The sequence below is a fragment of the Lynx rufus genome, unplaced genomic scaffold (genome assembly GCF_022079265.1).
Source record: "Lynx rufus isolate CCGP_SWC_20201006 ecotype Redwood Valley unplaced genomic scaffold, mLynRuf1.p SCAF_17, whole genome shotgun sequence".
NCBI classification, from domain to species: Eukaryota; Metazoa; Chordata; class Mammalia; order Carnivora; family Felidae; genus Lynx; species Lynx rufus.
Window position 1 is genome coordinate 27,856,582 of NW_025814831.1, and position 17,434 is coordinate 27,874,015.

A 17,434-nucleotide genomic window follows, 5' to 3' on the forward strand; every position below is an offset into this window, starting at 1 on the left:
AAGTCCAGGACTGCCAGGCATGAACTCTTTAACACAGCCTTGGGATCTGAGCAGATCGACGAGATGACCATGGAGATACATCTTTGGATTAAATCAACGCCCTTAGATGATTTATGGCCTTATAACTTCCAAAACTTTAAAAATGAAAGCGTATCACTCCAAGTGTGAACAAACTGGCTTAAGATTCCTAAAGTATAAAATGTCTGATAGATAAGACATGAGCTGGGGCGCCTGGGTGGCGCAGTCGGTTAAGCGTCCGACTTCAGCCAGGTCACGATCTTGCCGTCCGTGAGTTCGAGCCCCGCGTCAGGCTCTGGGCTGATGGCTCAGAGCCTGGAGCCTGCTTCCGATTCTGTGTCTCCCTCTCTCTCTGCCCCTCCCCCGTTCATGCTCTGTCTCTCTCTGTCCCAAAAATAAAAATAAACGTCGAAAAAAAAAGAAAAAAAAAAATTAAAAAAAAAAAAGACATGAGCTGCTGGAACATTAACAGTGAAAAGTCAACAGGAGTTTGAAAGGAAGAAGAGCAAAAAATCCATGAAATTGGATTGGGATGGGGAATGACACCTGTATTTTTACTACCTTCTTCTAGAAACTTAACCTTTCTCAACTATGAAGGTGGGCAACCTAGCCCAGGGGTACGAGCGTCATCTGCGCCTTTGAGTCTGTCTGAAATTAGAGATTTTTTCTACCGTATCACACAGGGGTTGCAGATACCTAAAAATATCATTTACATTTATCACTTAGAGTAGTTATTAACCTTGCCACGAGATCGCCTGTGGTCAGTCTTCCTCATCCAACATGAAGCTGGACAACAATTTGGTAGGTCTCACAAAGCAATCAATCAGCTGCCAAATGGTGACACATCACAGTGGTGGTCCAGACAACCAAGATGCTTCCCAATATTCCCCACTTATAAATGCTAACAAAGACTACCCGACAGAGTGATGAGCTCGTGCAAACTGAGCAAAAACAGTCTTCACGCTGCGGTCTTTGGAAAATGGAATTTAACTTACCCACGTTTCAGATGAATAATCTTGTTATTTAATGCATCAGTGAAAAAGCACATATCACTACACTGTGTCACAAGTTTGGGTTTTTTAACCTTAATAACTGCCTTCAATGTAATTGGTACTATTTTTAATGATATATATTTTAAGTACCTAAAAATATTATTCTGATAAGGGATACATGGCATAGAAAAAAGTTAAGAACCCCTGATCCAAGGTGATCTAAAGCATAAAGTCTCCATTTATTCCTTCATTCAGTCACTCAGTCAACAAGTATTTACTGAGTACCTACTATAATATTAGGTTGAACCATCTGAAACTGTCAATATTTTACTGTTTTTGATCTGTCAAAACAGCAATTTCATAGAGTTCAATCTAATACTCATCAGGCCCAACCCTTAAGCCCACTAATAAAAGAAACAGTCAAGAAGTAAAAGAATGATCTTGAGGGGTGCCTGGGTGGCTCAGTCGGTTGAGCGTCCGACTTCGGCTCAGGTCATGATCTCACGGTTTGTGGGTTCGAGCCCCGTATCCAGCTCTGTGCTGAGAGCTCAGAGCCTGGAGCCTGTTTTGGATTCTGTGTCTCCCTCTCTGCCCCTCCCCCACTTGCACTCTGTCTCATTCTGTCTCTCAAAAATAAATAAATGTAAAAACAAAATTTTTTTTATATGATCTTGAAATCAGAAAGACTGATGCTTGTAGCAAAAGTTAAATTTTGTGAAACAGGTAAGCAACAGCACACAGAAAGCAAAAAGTCACAAGAAGCTGAAGTGACTAGAGGGAATTATCCATTTAATTATCCTGAATAAGACTGACCCAAATATAATGTTAAATCTCTATTTTTTCTATGACCTAACAGTGATGAGAAGCCTCTCTCCAAAGCTTTATGAATGCTTCAGTAATTTTTTGTAGTCATATTAAATAATGTAACCTTCTACTTTATAGTAAGAAATCGACTTTAAATTCAATATTAAAGCCAGTACGAATAATGCCTTAACATTTGTATGGCACTTCATCATTTATAAAGTAGTTTCCTACATATCATTCTATTTGGTTCTAATCATACCTCTACAAAATAGCCTGGGAGATATTATCCCCACTTTCCAGGTTACATAGCATACAAGTACCCAAGGAGACTCACAGAGAATCTTTAAAAACGAATCTTAACTTCGAGTCGCATTCTCTCTTTGTCCTCTGTGCCAAATAATAATGTTAAAGGAGGCAAAACAGCAAAGTGCCTCAAAATCCTGGAAAACTAGGTCTGAATCTCAATCCATCACTTACTCCCCCCGAATCCCTGAAAAAGTTCTTTGATATTTGCATGGCTGAGCTTCATCAAGTGGGAATAATAACATGTTCAGATTAAATGAGATACATCAGTTAAAGCCCTTACCGTCATCTATGCTAAATGATAAGCTGCACTTACCACCGTCGTTCATTATTATTATCATGAGAATCCAGCAGTCAAAAAACTTGACTCTTACCCAAAAGAACTCAGGAAAGCAGTGTGGTTCAATGGACATAGCACAGGTTACAGAATTCTAATGTACGGCCCCACAGTTACTCTGGTAAGTTACTTGACCTCTCTATATACTATCATTCTATGGTTGTAAAAGCTTTTGAGAAAATAATATAACCTATCTCACAGAGTTTGGAGGCCTACTTTGCTTTAATGTCTACAAATATCAAAATCTCCTATGTTACAAGCTCCAATCAAGAGTATACAAAGAGCAACATCTAGAGCCAATGTTCACTCCTGAGCCCAGAAACAAAGCCTTATCTCATTTCAGATAGCTAAGGGTAACCAACTAATAAAATCTTGAATTAGATTATGGTTAGAATAAAAGACTCTTAAATACAAAGGACAAACTGAGGGTTGATGGGGGGGTGGGGGGGGAGAGAGGGGAAAATGGGTGATGGGCATTGAGGAGGGCACTTGTTGGGATGAGCACCGGGTGTTGTATGTAAGCAATGAACCATGAGAATCTACACCCAAAACCAAGAGCACACTGTCTCCTGTATGTTAGCCAATTTGACAATAAGTTATAAAAAAAAAAAAAAATGGAAAAAAAAATCGTGGTCAGAAACTAAAACCAGAGTCAGGCTATACCGAAAGAAGGACTAGGTAAAAGAAGGTATAAGTAAAAGAGAATTCGTTTCCACCCTAAAGGCAAAAGGTCAAAAGCAAGCTTGCTCTTACTTACTCTTGGCTTACCACCTCCTCATCCTCTGAGGATGATGCTGTCTCCTCCAGGTCCCGGGCCATCACGACTGGCATTTCCTTTAGGGTTTGTCATGCAGTCAGCAGACGGGGGGCCTCAGAGACCTTTCCTTGCAGATTCACTGGATCAAACAATTTAGGTGGCACTGATTCCTGCAAGAAAGCCAAATGATTCGAAACACAACAGGGTTGTCTATTTGTTGGTTATTGCTATTAATCTTCCAAGTCTAAAAAAAACGAATATTTACCTAAATGGTGCCCAAACTCTGGAAGCTTACCTTCTCTCACAGTGCCCCACTAATGCCACAAAAATCAAAATTTTTTTCCAAACATACTGTCTGTCCTCTGTGCATTTAGAGAGCTGCTATTAAAAAATAATAATAAAATAAAATAAAATAAAGAGCTCTTATTAAGTTTGAGCTTCTCATTTTTCTTTTACATACTAAATCTAATAAGACTTAGCTCTTAGAAAAGTCTGAGATAGGTGGTCGATTGCCTAAAACATAGACTCCTTGCTTAGAAAAACCTGATCTGGGTTAAAAATAAAAACTCAAGATTTACGATCCTTGAAATTATTTCTTTAGACTCTATGACAAGCACACAGGTAAAATGCCCTCATGTTTCCACTAAAACAAACTCAACCACTAAACTAAAAGATTAATATATTCTCCTGAATCAAGGTCATAAATAGCTGAAAAAAAAAAAAACACCACTGTCCTTTCACTCAAAAATTATTCTCCCTTACTAAAAATCACAAACTATGATCTGAATCTCGCAAAGGCATTAAAATTAGGATATTTCTAACTTAAAATATGTTTTCATAGTAAAAAGTACGTTTGTTGGGTGTTTAGGGCTGAAATGGAAATTACAGATATAGAAAATGAAAATGTTTAAATGACCATAACCCTATCACTCAGAGATAATCATCTGATGTCGATCTTTGCAAATCTTATTTTTCTATGCATTCATATACACATATAAGATCGTAAACAGGACAAAAACCCGTGGATCCCGATAATGATCCCTACAGATCTTCAGCGGAATGGGCACGATCTAATAACTTCAAAGGCGTTCTTCGGGGGATTCCCAACGGGATTTCTCGATCTTTCCCAAAATGTTGGGAAGTCCTTTAAATTAAAACGAAACAAACAAGACCTCCAAGAGAGGAACGGATGCCAAACCTGTCGCAGGCTGCCAGCAGAGTGGAGAGAGACACGGAGATCGGAAGAAGATTAAGGACAACTCGCACAAGAAGCGTCCTCGCCCTAAAGGGATCAGCCCCTCAGCCCCACCCCCGGCTCACCCCAATCCCAGGTAGGTCCTCAGATGCTCCCCACGGAAAGGACAGGGGCGACTCCGCCGCAGCGATTCAGCCCAGCGCGCCCGGAAACCAACAGCTGCTCCCAGACTTCAAGAGGGAAGTGCAGCAGCTGGCGCCCGCCCAGACCCGGGAGCTCACCTCCCTCCGGTAGGGAAGCGCGCCGGCGCAGGCGTTTACCTGTCTCATCTTCCCATGGCTCGGAGCCGGCGGGCGGGGACAGCGCTCTGCGCCTACCACCCTCTCCTCCTTCCCCAGCCGGGCTCACGGCCGCCGCCGACGGCTGCTTCCCCCGTTACTACAACAACCAACAAGCAACCGCCCGCTGGGAGCCACTGCGCAGGCGCCCGCCACCCCGCGCGGAAAACGCTCGACTTCGGGCGCGAAGGAATTTCGTCACCGCGGCGCAGCGCGGGCGCAGAGCTTTGCCCTCAACAGAAGTCTTGAGTTGTTTTTTCCGCTCTTTTCCCCTCCACTCCTAAGGGGTTGACTCCAGCCGCGAAGTTCTTCCGCCACGCTCAAGAAGAGGGCTCACTGCGTGAGCAGCGGTACAGAGGGGCGGGGGTGGGGGGGGAGGTGCCTTGAGAAGCGGCACCCGCTGATTGGCAGTAAAGGGGTTCACGCCCCATCTCCTGCTCGAGCAAAGCCGGAGCAGCCAATCAGAGCGAGGACTGACGGAAACGACCCAATCCTGGAGCCGGGCTGTGGGCGGGGGCGAGGACAAATGGCTCAGGTGGACTCCTCGCTGGAGCTGTTTTGGATCTTTGCTGCCGCTGCTCTTCCTGCTGCCGCCGCTGCTCAGCTGGGGGTCCGGTCACCAGGTAGGCGCAACATGGGGAGAAAAGAGAGGGAGGCATTTTTGTGCCATCTGATTGAGAGGATCCGGAGAGTCTGGAAAAATAGAGGTGGAGTGGAAGGAAGATCCCTGGGAGGCAACCTTCTGGGGGACAAGGGGTTCGAGAGACCTTGAGAAGGAGGAGCTAGGACTATGAAGAGGAGGAAGGCATGGTAGGTTCGGGAAACCAATGAAGGAATGAGCAGGCACTATGAGCCTAGCCCAGGGCAAGGACCCTTCACTTTCTCATGTAATTCTCACAATAACCCTTGCGATAGGTATTTTTTAAGCTCCATTTTGCAGATTTCTCACCCAGGGTCACACAGGTGCTGAATGATCGGGGCAGGATAGGAACCTCTCTCTCTCTCCTGACTAGTTTTAACACCACACCTTTGCCGGGCCGGGCCAGGAGAAAATTTGAGAATAGATGCTGGATACTTTAGGAGGCCCTAAAGCTTTAGGGAATTTGGGGGAGAGGGATTGGTGGAGCAGTTCGGAAGAGTGCTGAGGTTCTGCACTCATCAGCTATCGTGGGGACTTCTAAGAGCTTCCGTGAGATGGGCAGAAGTTCTCTCAAAGATGGGGCCTTCCATCAGGCGTTTCTGACCCTGGGAGGTGAAAGCGCGAGTCTCCTACTGAGGAATGGTGAGAAAATAAGGAGGCGGGGGCGAGGGTGATATCTTGAAAGATGAGGGAATCTTGGCCCATGCTGTGACGCCTGTGATCTCCAGTAAAGCTCTATTCTCTCTGGACTTCAACTAGGTCCACTGTTGTGATCTACCATTCCCTGAGGGATTCGTGCTTCGTCCTCTAGAGCTTTTCTTTTCTCTTTTCTTTTCTTTTCAGTGCTTCACACTGTCAGGCCATTGCTGACTTTAATATCTATTTCAACTGTGTAGCTTAAGACACTGAAACTTCTGCCAGAGTGACAAAAAAAAGCCTGATAGTTTATCACCACTTCAGGCCCAAGAAGTTAACCTGACAAAAGATAAACTGTGGGGAAAGCAGAAAAGCAGCCAAAAACAAAACAAAACCACAGTGAAGATGAGAAGTAGTTCTATTACTAAATTCTTAACGGGAGCTTTATTTAAACCAAGTAGATTGAAATCATTGCTCCTCAAGGGTTCATTTTTTTTTAAACAAAAAGTATACCATGTAAGTACTTTGTATACAACTTTGAGACAGAAGTGGATATAGTGTGTTTGTCTCCCTTAAAAATGGAAATTTCATTAAAAAAAAAAAACTTCATCAAACTGTTCTCAGGGAGGCAGTATTGCAGTGTGATTCCAACAGATCATGGTTTGTATCTCCACTCTGCCATATATTAGCTGTGGAACCAAGCAAATCCCTTAATGTCTCTGTGCCAGCCCTCATCTGTAAAATGGAAATAGGAATAGTGCCTACCCACCTTCTTTAAGGATTGATTAAATGAGATAATGTATGTTAGGTGTTTGGCAAAGTGCACAGCCTATCCAAGTGCCCAATAACTGTTAGCTGTTACTTTCTCTTACAACCCAACACCAACATTGCTGTTTCGTTCTCTGTGTAATTTTCCTGCTAGTTCTCAAGTCACGGCAGCTTATTTATTTTTAACTTTTACATCATTTAGCTTATGGAGCCTGATGTACCTGAGAACCAGAGTAGGAAAAAATCTGAGAGTGTAAATATTGCCCGTACTCCACAGGTTCCACGCTAATATATAAGGCTTGGAAGGATCTGTCATCAATAGCCCGGCAGGTAACCATTGGTAGATTTACAGTCACCTTTGAGCCACTTGCCTTAAAAAGAATGACGTAAAAAAACTAGGCTAGGAGTAAAGATAGCAAAAGACTGATTCCAACCAAGAGAAAAGGCTAACATTGTGGAGAAGTTGCTTAGACAAAAATAAGTACTGTGTCACTTATTGCAAAGTATACTGTTGAAACACCACTATTAGTGTAGCTAAATATTGAGACCAGTTTCTGTAAGTCTTACTCAGAAGTCCATTTTATCACTGGGCATATGGGTGGCTCAGTTGGCTAAGCATCCGACTCTTGATTTCCACTCAGGTCATGATCTCACAGTGTGTGAGATCAAGCCCCAAGTTCATGAGATTCTCTCTCTCTCCCTCCCTCTCTAAATAAATAAACTTTAAAGAAAAAAGAGACCATTTTATTAATTTATAGTAAAATTTGTACACCTCCTTTTCATCCGTTCCCTTTTTCTCCCCCCCCCCCTTTTTTTTTCTTTTTTTTTCTTTTCTTTTTTTTTTTTTTTTTTTTTTTTTTTGGCTAGGTTTACCATTTCCAGCCCCGGGCATTATTTAGCCTTTTTCACTCTAGGTAAAGGTTAGCACCCTTTGGTTTGGGGTGAAGTAACAATAATATGTCAAGATAACTGAGGGTAGATGAGCCTCAGAGACTTAGAAAGCAATTCACAAAGTGATTGCCCAGATAAACTTAGTACAGCCTTCATGAGTGAGATACAGGTTAACTACACAAGTCAGAGAGCTCATGGTTGAAGTAGACTAATTGTCTCACGTTTTTTGCCTTTGTTTCCAAGGCAAAGAGCCCTCTCGGGTTGGCCGGAAGTCATGAGCCGTTTCTTGAACGTGTTACGAAGCTGGCTGGTGATGGTGTCCATCATAGCCATGGGAAACACGCTGCAGAGCTTCCGAGACCACACCTTTCTCTATGAAAAGCTCTACACCGGCAAGCCAGACCTCGGTAAGAAAGAGAATTGCCTCCTTTGCGGGAGCTGCCTAAATTGTGGTTCCTAGGCCAGGCCGTCCATGAGAACCACCTAGGAAATTTAAAAACGAACAAACAGCACAGCTGCCCCTTTTCTTCTCCAAACTTATTTCCTGAAACTTTCGCCCCACCCCTGAATGGGACCCAAGGGTGTAGTTTTTCCTAACTTTCCAGGTGATTCTGATGCTGGCTAACCTAACCTTTGGCAGCCAGTGGAACAATAGACTTTGTGGATAGCACTTGGCCCTCTCCCCCCAAGCTTGTCTGAATACCTTTTCATTCATTTTATACTGCCCTATACGTTTTACAGGCAATACAAAAAGTATTACAAGGGCAAGTGAGGAAATGGAATTATTTGGTGACTCTGGGATTCCCCACTAGAAAGCTATAAAGAAGCTTTTCATATTATCTCAGCCCTCTTCAGAAACTAGGTTGTGCCCCAAATGGTTTATATTCTGTGTTGCAAATGGGAAGTTATAAAACCAAAGTCTTCCCAAACCGTGAAGAGCCCCTGAGATGATACCCGACATTCCTCTGAGCTGGTCTCCCAAAGTGAAGCTTAGAAGGCCTCTGGTGGCCTGTCCCAGCTTCCTGAGCCTCTCTGCTGAGACCATTTTCACATTTCAGCTTGCACTTCCTTGCACCGATGTGTGGGGTAGTGGTGTTTGAGCTGCAGGATCATTTCACGCAGCTGACAATTCTGCGTCACATTTATAGCTAACCCAGATTTGGGCCCTGACCTAGCTCATTTTTCTGCAACATCTCCACATAAAGAGAATCTAAGTAGGCTAAGGCTCATTTTGAACAAAACTCAAGTACAATAGGAGTAAAGAACCTGGAAGAGTGGGTGGGACAGTTCACTTTTTCACCCTCAAACACTGCCTTCTGATGACTGTAGATGCACAGGATTGCAGAAATTACCTGGTCTGGCCCTTTTTTTTTTTTTTTTTTTTTTTTTTTTTTTGAGAAGTGGGGCAGAGGGAGAGGGAGGGAAAGAATCTTAAGCAGCTCCACACGCAGCACAGAGCCCAACGTGGGACCGTGAGATCATAACCTGAGCCAAAATCAAGAGTCAGACACTTAACCAACTGAGTCACCCAGGCACCCTTGGTCTGATCCTTTAAATTTAAAGTTGAGGGGCGCCTGGGTGGCTCAGTTGGTTGAGCAGCCGACTTCGGCTCGGGTCATGATCTCGCGGTCCATGGGTTCAGGCCCCGCGTCGGGCTCTGTGCTGACAGCTCAGAGCCTGGAGCCTGTTTCCGATTCTGTGTCTCCCTCTCTCTCTGCCCCTCCCCCGTTCATGCTCTGTCTCTCTCTGTCCCAAAAATAAATAAACATTAAGCCACAGAAATTTGTAGAAAAAGAAAAATTTTAAGTTGAGAAAGAAAAGTCCAGGGGTCATGTGATTCACTCAAGGGCATATAGCTGTGCAAAAGAACTGTGGGTGGGTAGGTGGGTGTCTTATCTCCAGCCCAGAAGTAGAGACTGTCTTCCCCCCCTCCTAATCTGGGGGCTGTCATGATACTCTGCTGATAACCACAGTATTCTGGAGCATCCCGTAGAATGTCACTTGGTGCCTAGTGTGGTTAGGGCTGGTGAGATACTCCACTTTTGTATCTCACTAACTAGAGATATTTCCTCAATCTTTTCATCAGAAAGGCTATCAAACTGGTTTATAAAAATCACAGCTTTCCAGGGGCGCCTGGGTGGCGCAGTCGGTTAAGCGTCCGACTTCAGCCAGGTCACGATCTCGCGGTCCGGGAGTTCGAGCCCCGCGTCAGGCTCTGGGCTGATGGCTCAGAGCCTGGAGCCTGTTTCCGATTCTGTGTCTCCCTCTCTCTCTGCCCCTCCCCCGTTCATGCTCTGTCTCTCTCTGTCCCAAAAATAAATAAACGTTGAAAAAAAATTAAAAAAAAAAAAGAAAAAATCACAGCTTTCCAGGGCCGCCCACTAGATATTTGGCATTTGGAATTTTTTCCCACCTTACCACCACGTAAAGGCCTTCAGGGTTATGAAATTGGTATCACTGTCTGGTTTTCCAAAGGATGGAAAATCCTTAAAGCCCAAATAAACATTAATAGACCTTTCAGTTATCAGTCTTGTCCCTTACAATTTCTCTTGCTCAGTAGACCAGCAAAGGAAAACTTTCACTGTTGTGGCATTCCTAGCCACAGGATGCCTTAGATAAATGGCTGTACATTGCAGTCAACCCAGAGAGAGATTTTTAGAAAATACTTCATGCCCAGGGCCTACCTTTAGAGAATATGATTTAATTGGTCTGGTTCCCAGGTCTTGGGAAATGGATAAAGCTTCTGTAGTTGACTCTAATAAACACCCAGGGTCAAGAACCGCTGCTATGGAGGACTATGATCAATACTTTCAGGACAAGATACTTAGTACAGCGGTATCAGAACAAAGCCACCAAGAGCAGGGTGGCCACAGCAGACACCAAACAAGCAGTGTTTTGTTCCAGTACAAAGTGCACAGGATTTCTGAGTCCTCTCCTGCCTCAGCCTTGAAAGCTTACACCGCCTAGACATCTTGTATTGACAGACCACTATGTGCAACATTCCCCTAAACGTGCGCTGACCCACGCTTGCTGGACTTCACCAGCACCTGAGGGGCTTCCAGGGCGGAGGCATAAACTTCTGCATTCAGGAGTTATTGCCTAAGTGGGCCCTTCGTTGGGTTTCTCCTCTTGAAATTCCCCCACCCAACTGTAGACATGTGAAGAGGAGCTAAGCCGTTCTCATTCTGGAATTCCTTCCATTCCTTCTAGTTCCCATGTGTAGCCCCAGAGCCTCCCCTCTGCCCAGCCAAAGAGAGTTCAGGCTTAGCAGCCTGCCTCCCATGAACCACCAGTGAGGTGAGAGGAGTTTGGAGGGAACCTCACCCCCCACCCTCTCAACACTCTTGCTTTTTCCTACTATACAGTGAATGGCCTCCAAGCTCGGACCTTTGGGATCTGGACCCTGCTCTCATCAGTGATTCGCTGCCTCTGTGCCATCGACATCCACAACAAGACGTATGTAAGGGAAGAAAGAGCTTAAGCATCCCTTGTTGGAAATCAGGTGCCAGGCATATCCAGTGTGCCCCTCCCCTTGGAGACCTGCTAATGTTCATACATTAGCCTAGAACATGGATAATAAAACGTTAATGGGTTCTATTCTTTCCAAGCCAAAAAAACATAATAGGCCTAACAGGTCTTTGAAGTTTGAAAATTCTTTGGAAGTCGGTAGCAACTGGCTATTACCATTGACCCAGTGGCCTGCAGCACATCCCTCCACTCCTTTACTAAAGAATCAGCCTTTCTCTGCTCCAGAAGTAGAGTAGTGTGCTCTTCTTTAGAGCAGCCACCCACATATACCTTATTCTCACATTCCTCAAGAAGTAGGAATGACCAAAAATCACAATCCATGCGAAAAGGAACCCACAAGTAAACTGCTGTGCGCCTATGCAGAGTCCATATATGAGGGTGAAAGAGAACCCAGGACTCCTAACATTCTGCCTCTAGGGTCGTCACACTGCCGCGGACCATTTGCAGAGGGTCATAGCCTCCTGTCTACATAATGCTGTAACCGGTGCTGACCACTGGAGGGGGCTCGAGCTTCCTTTCCAACCGTCCTCACCACAACCAAAGTGGAAAGTTTGCTCGGGTCAGTGGCTAAGGCCACCAAAATACCAACCTCACACTAAAATGTTTTTCTGTCATATCCAAGCTCTCAGCATTTGGGAAAAGAGGAGGTGATGATATTTACCGAACACCTCTGATTATGCCAGGAGCTTTTATCCACATGACCTTGATTAAGTCTCCTAGCAGCCCTGGGAGATAATGGTTTTCATTCCTGATTTTGCAGATCTACATATTAGAGACCCAATTAATTTGAACTGAGGAAGGCCAACTCAAGTGGGATTTGAAGCAATGCTATTAACCCTGCGATCTCTCCCAACTTTTTAAATTTTTTTTTATTTTTATTTTTTGGAACTTGAAACTATAGTTTGACTTGTTCTAGATTGACATGTATTTTTGGAAGCAGTGTGGTTTAGTGGAAACAGCCTGGGGCCTAAGAATGAAAACAAGAAAATGGGCTCTTGTCTCAGTTCTCCTGGTAACTATTTTTGTAGCTGCAAGTTCATTATACGGTTGACCCTTGAACAACATGGGGATTAGGAACAGTGGCTCCCTATAGTTGAAAATCCACATATAACTTTTGACGCCCCCCAGAACTTAACTACTAATGGCCTACTACTGACCAGAAGCCTTACTGATAAGAAAGTCGATTAATACATATTTTGTACATTATCTGTGTTATATATTGTATTCTTAAAATAAGCCAGAGAAAAGGTTCTTAAGAAAATCATAAGGAAGAAAAAATACGGTACTGTACTGTATTTATCTTTAAAAATCCACATGTAGGGGTGCATGGGTCACTCGGTCAGTTAAGCATCCAACTCTTGATTTCAGCTCAGGTCAAGATCTCACAGTTCGTGAGATGAGCCCCCTACTGGGCCCTGGGCTAACAGGGCAGAGCCTGCTTGGGATTCTGTCTCCCTGTCTCTGCCCTTCCCCTGCTTTCTCTCTCTGTCTCTCTCGAAATAAATATGTAAAAATCCACATATCACATAAAAGTGGACCCTTGCTGCTCAAACCCATTTTGTTCAAGGACCAGTTGTTCACTTTCTCGGCATCTTGGTCTCTTTATGTATAAGATGAAACCAGTATATCTGTTGTACCTCTCAAGGTGACTGGGAGGGAGTAAGAACTGACTAATTCCTTTAAAGACCTTTACGTGATAAAGAATTGCCAATAGGTATAAGAGGTGTATCTTTCATTTGCTGTGCTTTTGGAATGAGACTTACCTTATCATCACCCATTCCTTTCCCCTTCTTCCAACACAGGATAGCCACAAATGCCGACTTCTGTTTCTAGCCTTTTTTAGCCTGGGACACTGGTCCATGTTCTTCTGATCTACACTGGGATTCTATTTCCTTCCTAACCAGAAATTCAAATTCAGCACCCAAACATACGTATTTACTGACTGTATAAAAACATACACCGGAATGATAAAAATCAAATTTAACATATCAGTTCCTTCTGGGGAGGGAGGGAGGGAGGGGGGCTTGGGAAGGGGGTCCAGGTGGGATCCAGGGTCCCAGGGTCCAGGATACACAGAATGCTTTAACTGATTACCTGTAATATTTTGTTTCTTAGAAAAAGTATCTGAAGCAAAAATGTCAAAACATCCAGATTTGCTGGAGCAGGGTATTGGTTTCATACAGGTTAATTAGAATATTCTCTTATCAACAATGTTTTGTATGTTTAAGGTATTTCGTAATTTTAAAATTTTCATAGTTAAAAAAAGATATCTCCAATCCATGTGGTCAGTCGTCCTATAACCTCTTTTCCACCTCTTGGTCAAAACGGAGGAAAGAGTTCTCTTCCCATGAGATTATCACTGTGTCCTCCACCATTTTCCTAGGCTAAGATACTAAATAACCAGCCCACGTTGCAAGAGCGTCTAAAAGCCCCACAGAGGTCCTTGCTGCTCATGCCCCATTCAGGCCCTTCACTCTGTGGCATCCCTCGTATATACCTGCCAGGTGGGCGTGGACTACAGAGCCAAGTGAGTAGAATATGTAAGTGTGATTGATCTGAAACTGTCTATACTGCTAGGATTGCCATAACCCAGACTCGCTTTGCTGTAGCTGGCTTCACCACCTTGCCACGACTCAGAGACCCACTCTGGATGCCTGAACCGCACTCTCAGTCTAGCAGTGGAAACCTTCCGTTTTGCCCTAGTAGAGGATAAATCGATGTGGCCGAGCAGATAGGTCTTTCTCTGGCCCAAGTCTCCTCTCCCTTTAGCCATAATCGCCTCCCTGGGTTGGCTTCTGTGTGTGCGGAGCCAGACCTCTACTCTTCCTCTGTGCCCCACAAGCATCACCTCTGTTCTCATGTCTGTCTGCTCCCTTGTAGGCTGTACCACATCACACTCTGGACCTTCCTCCTCGCCCTGGGCCACTTCCTCTCCGAGCTGTTTGTCTTTGGGACCGCAGCTCCCACGATTGGCGTCCTGGCACCCCTGATGGTGGCAAGTAAGCATCCGAGCACCCCAGACCTCCCGCAGGAACTGCACCCTCGGGCTGGGGCAGAGGGCAGACACACAAGGGTGTAAGAAAGTGCCGTGCCTGTGTCAGCCACGAACCTTTTCTCTGTGTTGAAGGTTTCTCGATCCTGGGTATGCTAGTTGGGCTTCGGTACCTAGAAGTAGAACCAGTATCCAGACAGAAGAAGAGAAACTGAGGCCAACGTTACCAGCTCCAAGACTCCATCCTCCACCTTTGCTGTCCCCTACCTCTATCCTCCCTCCTCTTTTAGTTCTTCTTTTCTGCACCATCCTGAGCCCTCTGACCCCCTGCTAGCCTTTTACATTTGGGGTTTTTCTTTAATAATGTTTACGATACCGTATAACTTTCATATGATGTGTACGAACAATTTAAAGAATCATTTTAAGGTGGATACCCCATACCTTCCCCCAGACCAAGAAATTGCCAGCACCTTCGAAACCCACTGTGTGCCCTTCCTTCACCAGCAGCCTCTTCCAGGACCCTTTTGCAGCCTTCTGCTTTTTCCCTTTTATTTTCATCCCTTCATCTGACTTGCGTGGTGGGAACACGTGAACTGTGAAACTTACAGCTGCTGCCTTGCCCAGAGCAGCAGCCTCCAAGGGCTGCTTCGGGGTTGCCCTCCCAGGTCGGGCTCCTCTCTGCTGCTGGACCCGAGACTCTGAACCATCCGAGAAACGGGCAGTTCTTCTAAGAAGGGCTCCCCTGTGAGTGAGCATGGCTCATATCCTTGTGTCTACAAGTGGATCGGGGTTGGAAGAGTCTGGGCTGTTTTTAGACCTTCTGGTCAGCTGTATTTGTGTAACGAATTTTGTAGTAAATAGAAAAACCCTGTGCTTGGATCAGTCCTTGTACTTTGACCTTCCCTAAGCCAGGAGCGCTCCTGCCCTCCTCTGAGCTGTAGCAGAGGAGAATCGCAGCATTTTGTGGATCAAATACACCATAATGAGTGGGACAGCTCAAGGACCCAGGCACACCTGGCTGCCGCTGGCGTGTCTGGTCACTTGTTCATTTCTCCTGAAGTCCAGTCTGCCTCTCCTTCCCCACCTTCAAGATTCTGTGTTCACAATTGAACGGTCAGGAGGACCCTTTCTTGTTTTCTTGCTAAGGAAGAAACAGTTTCTTGAGAAAGCAGAGTCAGAAAATAGCATGGAAGGAACAGCTGCCTAACCATGGAAAGGAGAGCTTGAAACCCCAATGATAATGGGCTGGAGCAGGTAGTTGCCCTCCAAACAGAATTCTGAGGGGCTCCTCACTGGCGGGGCCCACACGCAGTGTGTAGACTCAAGAACCCATTCATTACATCAACAAAGTATTTATTGAACATTTAACTCCAGGCCAGACACTTGAGAAAGAGAAATGATGTCCCAGGCAATGTCCCTGTTCCTGTGGCCCTTGCAGTGAAGTCAAGGTAATGGACAATCAATAAAGCAACACACGAAAACAACTTCAGACGCTAAGAACTCTAGAATACAAGGTTTTAGGGCGCTGGGTGGCTCAGTCAGTTAAGCGGCCGAGTTCAGCTCAGGTCATGATCTCACAGTTTGTGGGTTCGAGCCCCACATCGGGCTCTGTGCTGACAGCTCAGAGCCTGGAGCCTGCTTCCAATTCTGTGTTTTCCTCTCTCTCTCTGCCCCTCCCCAGCTCGCACTCTGTCTCTGTCTCTCTCAAAAATAAAATAAACGTTAAAAAAAAAAATTTAGAATACAAAGTTTTATGATCAAGAAGGTAGGGGGTGCACAGTTCAGATTATCAGGAAAGGACTCCCTGAGGGGATGGGATTTGAGCTGAGCCTTGAATGCCCAGGCATTGGATGTCTTCATATAGGAGGCAGACATTTAGGGCAGAGGGAACAGCATCTGGAAGGTAGGAACCATCTTGTTGAAGGAGTAAAAACCAAGTAGAGAAGTTGGGAAGAGAAAGGTGAGCGGTCAGGGAGGCAGGGGACTTGCAAAGGCAGGATAGGAAGCTTAAAGTTAAATACTTTAAGCTTAATAAATACTTAAACGCACTGGGAATTCTCTATCAGTTAAGGCTTTTTAGGTGAAAAGAACAAAACTGTCTTAAACTAGCTTAAACAATAAAGATAACATTGGCTCACAAAATTGAAAAGTTCAGTGGATTATAGGCTTCAGGAATGGTTTGATCTGACTCCGCTCTGCCCTCCTGTGTTGGTTTCATCCTCAGGCTGGCTTCCTTTATGGTGCCAAAAGCGGTTGCAGCAATACCAGGCCTCACATGCCAACACTACGTCTAGAAAAATAGTTCAGGGATACAGACTATCCCTCCCTCACCAACTACTGTTAAGGAGGTAGTAAAAGCAATGATTTTGCAGAGTTTGCATGTAAGTGTCGATCCACATGGAGCCCACCTAAGAAAGTGAATTGAAAACATGCATGAGTTGGATGCGGATCCTCTGAGCATACGTCATAGAAACGTGATTCCAGATGAGCAAAGACAAGATCCCAAAGGATCCAAAGAGACGATTTAGAGTAGTTGGAAGATATTATGAATATTCTATTTCTTTAACCGCCAGTCTTGGCTCCCTTCCGAGATGATTTAAAGTAGAATCCGTAATGTCTCTCCAGCTAAGAACTGCTAGCAGATAATGGTCCCAGAATGCCACAGACACAGTGCAGTTTCCAGGAAAGAAATGCACAGAAAGCCGATAGCAGCAGGTCCAGATCACAGTATGGGGTGAACGCACCTGGGAAGGGAGAAGTGGCCGTTGGCCGGACAGATCAGAAGAAAAGTGGCAGCACCACGGCAGATGCCGAAAGCGTGGACTCTGACCAGGGCAGGATGGTACAGTCCTAGAACAAATACTTCAGCCATGCTTTGAGGCAGAGCCAGAAACCACAGTGGGCTCTGTATCAGCGGTTACCCCGAGTGGACCGTCTGCAAATATACACGGCACAGAAAGCGGTCAGGGTCACGTGCTGGGCGCCGAGTTGCCAGGCACCACGTAGGCCAACGTTCACTTTTACTGCCTTGTCTTTAAAAAGCAACCCACTGGGATGGTAACATCTGCGTAAACAGAGGACCTACCTCCGCAGAAGGCCATAGGAGCTGCTCCTCTAGCCCCAGCCCCTCCCGCACCGGAAATGGGCAAAACTCTCATTCTTGTGCCAAAAGGCACCTCCGCCCCCACCTGATGACAAGGCGGACCACTCGGAGAATCTTTTATTGCCTTAAAAC

At 45.1% G+C, this 17,434-nt stretch overlaps 2 protein-coding genes across 8 annotated transcripts in view; one reads left to right on the top strand and one right to left on the bottom strand.

Moving 5' to 3' along the window:
• Positions 1-5,096, bottom strand: part of TTLL5 (tubulin tyrosine ligase like 5) — a 240,415-nt gene extending 235,319 nt beyond the window's left edge. Inside the window, exons 1-2 of the mRNA XM_047080320.1 lie at positions 4,727-5,096; positions 3,212-3,381 (exon numbers count right to left, since the gene is read on the bottom strand). Of these exons, the coding sequence (XP_046936276.1) occupies positions 3,212-3,285 (74 nt within the window). The 5' untranslated portion in view covers positions 3,286-3,381; positions 4,727-5,096. The remainder of the gene's footprint in view (positions 1-3,211; positions 3,382-4,726) is intronic.
• Positions 5,097-5,272: 176 nt separating this feature from the next.
• On the top strand, positions 5,273-17,428 carry ERG28 (ergosterol biosynthesis 28 homolog). 7 transcript variants are annotated; one of them, XM_047080328.1, is made up of 6 exons: positions 5,273-5,367; positions 7,923-8,086; positions 11,045-11,139; positions 13,591-13,747; positions 14,088-14,206; positions 16,424-17,428. In XM_047080328.1, exons 2-5 carry the CDS (start codon positions 7,954-7,956, stop codon positions 14,195-14,197), a joined length of 495 nt encoding a protein of 164 aa, XP_046936284.1. In that variant the 5' UTR covers positions 5,273-5,367; positions 7,923-7,953; the 3' UTR covers positions 14,198-14,206; positions 16,424-17,428. The 7 variants fall into 7 exon arrangements, with proteins under 7 accessions (XP_046936284.1, XP_046936280.1, XP_046936287.1 ...); XM_047080324.1 differs by having other exon boundaries at positions 13,591-13,734; XM_047080331.1 differs by lacking the exon at positions 13,591-13,747.
• The last annotated feature ends 6 nt before the right edge of the window (positions 17,429-17,434 follow it).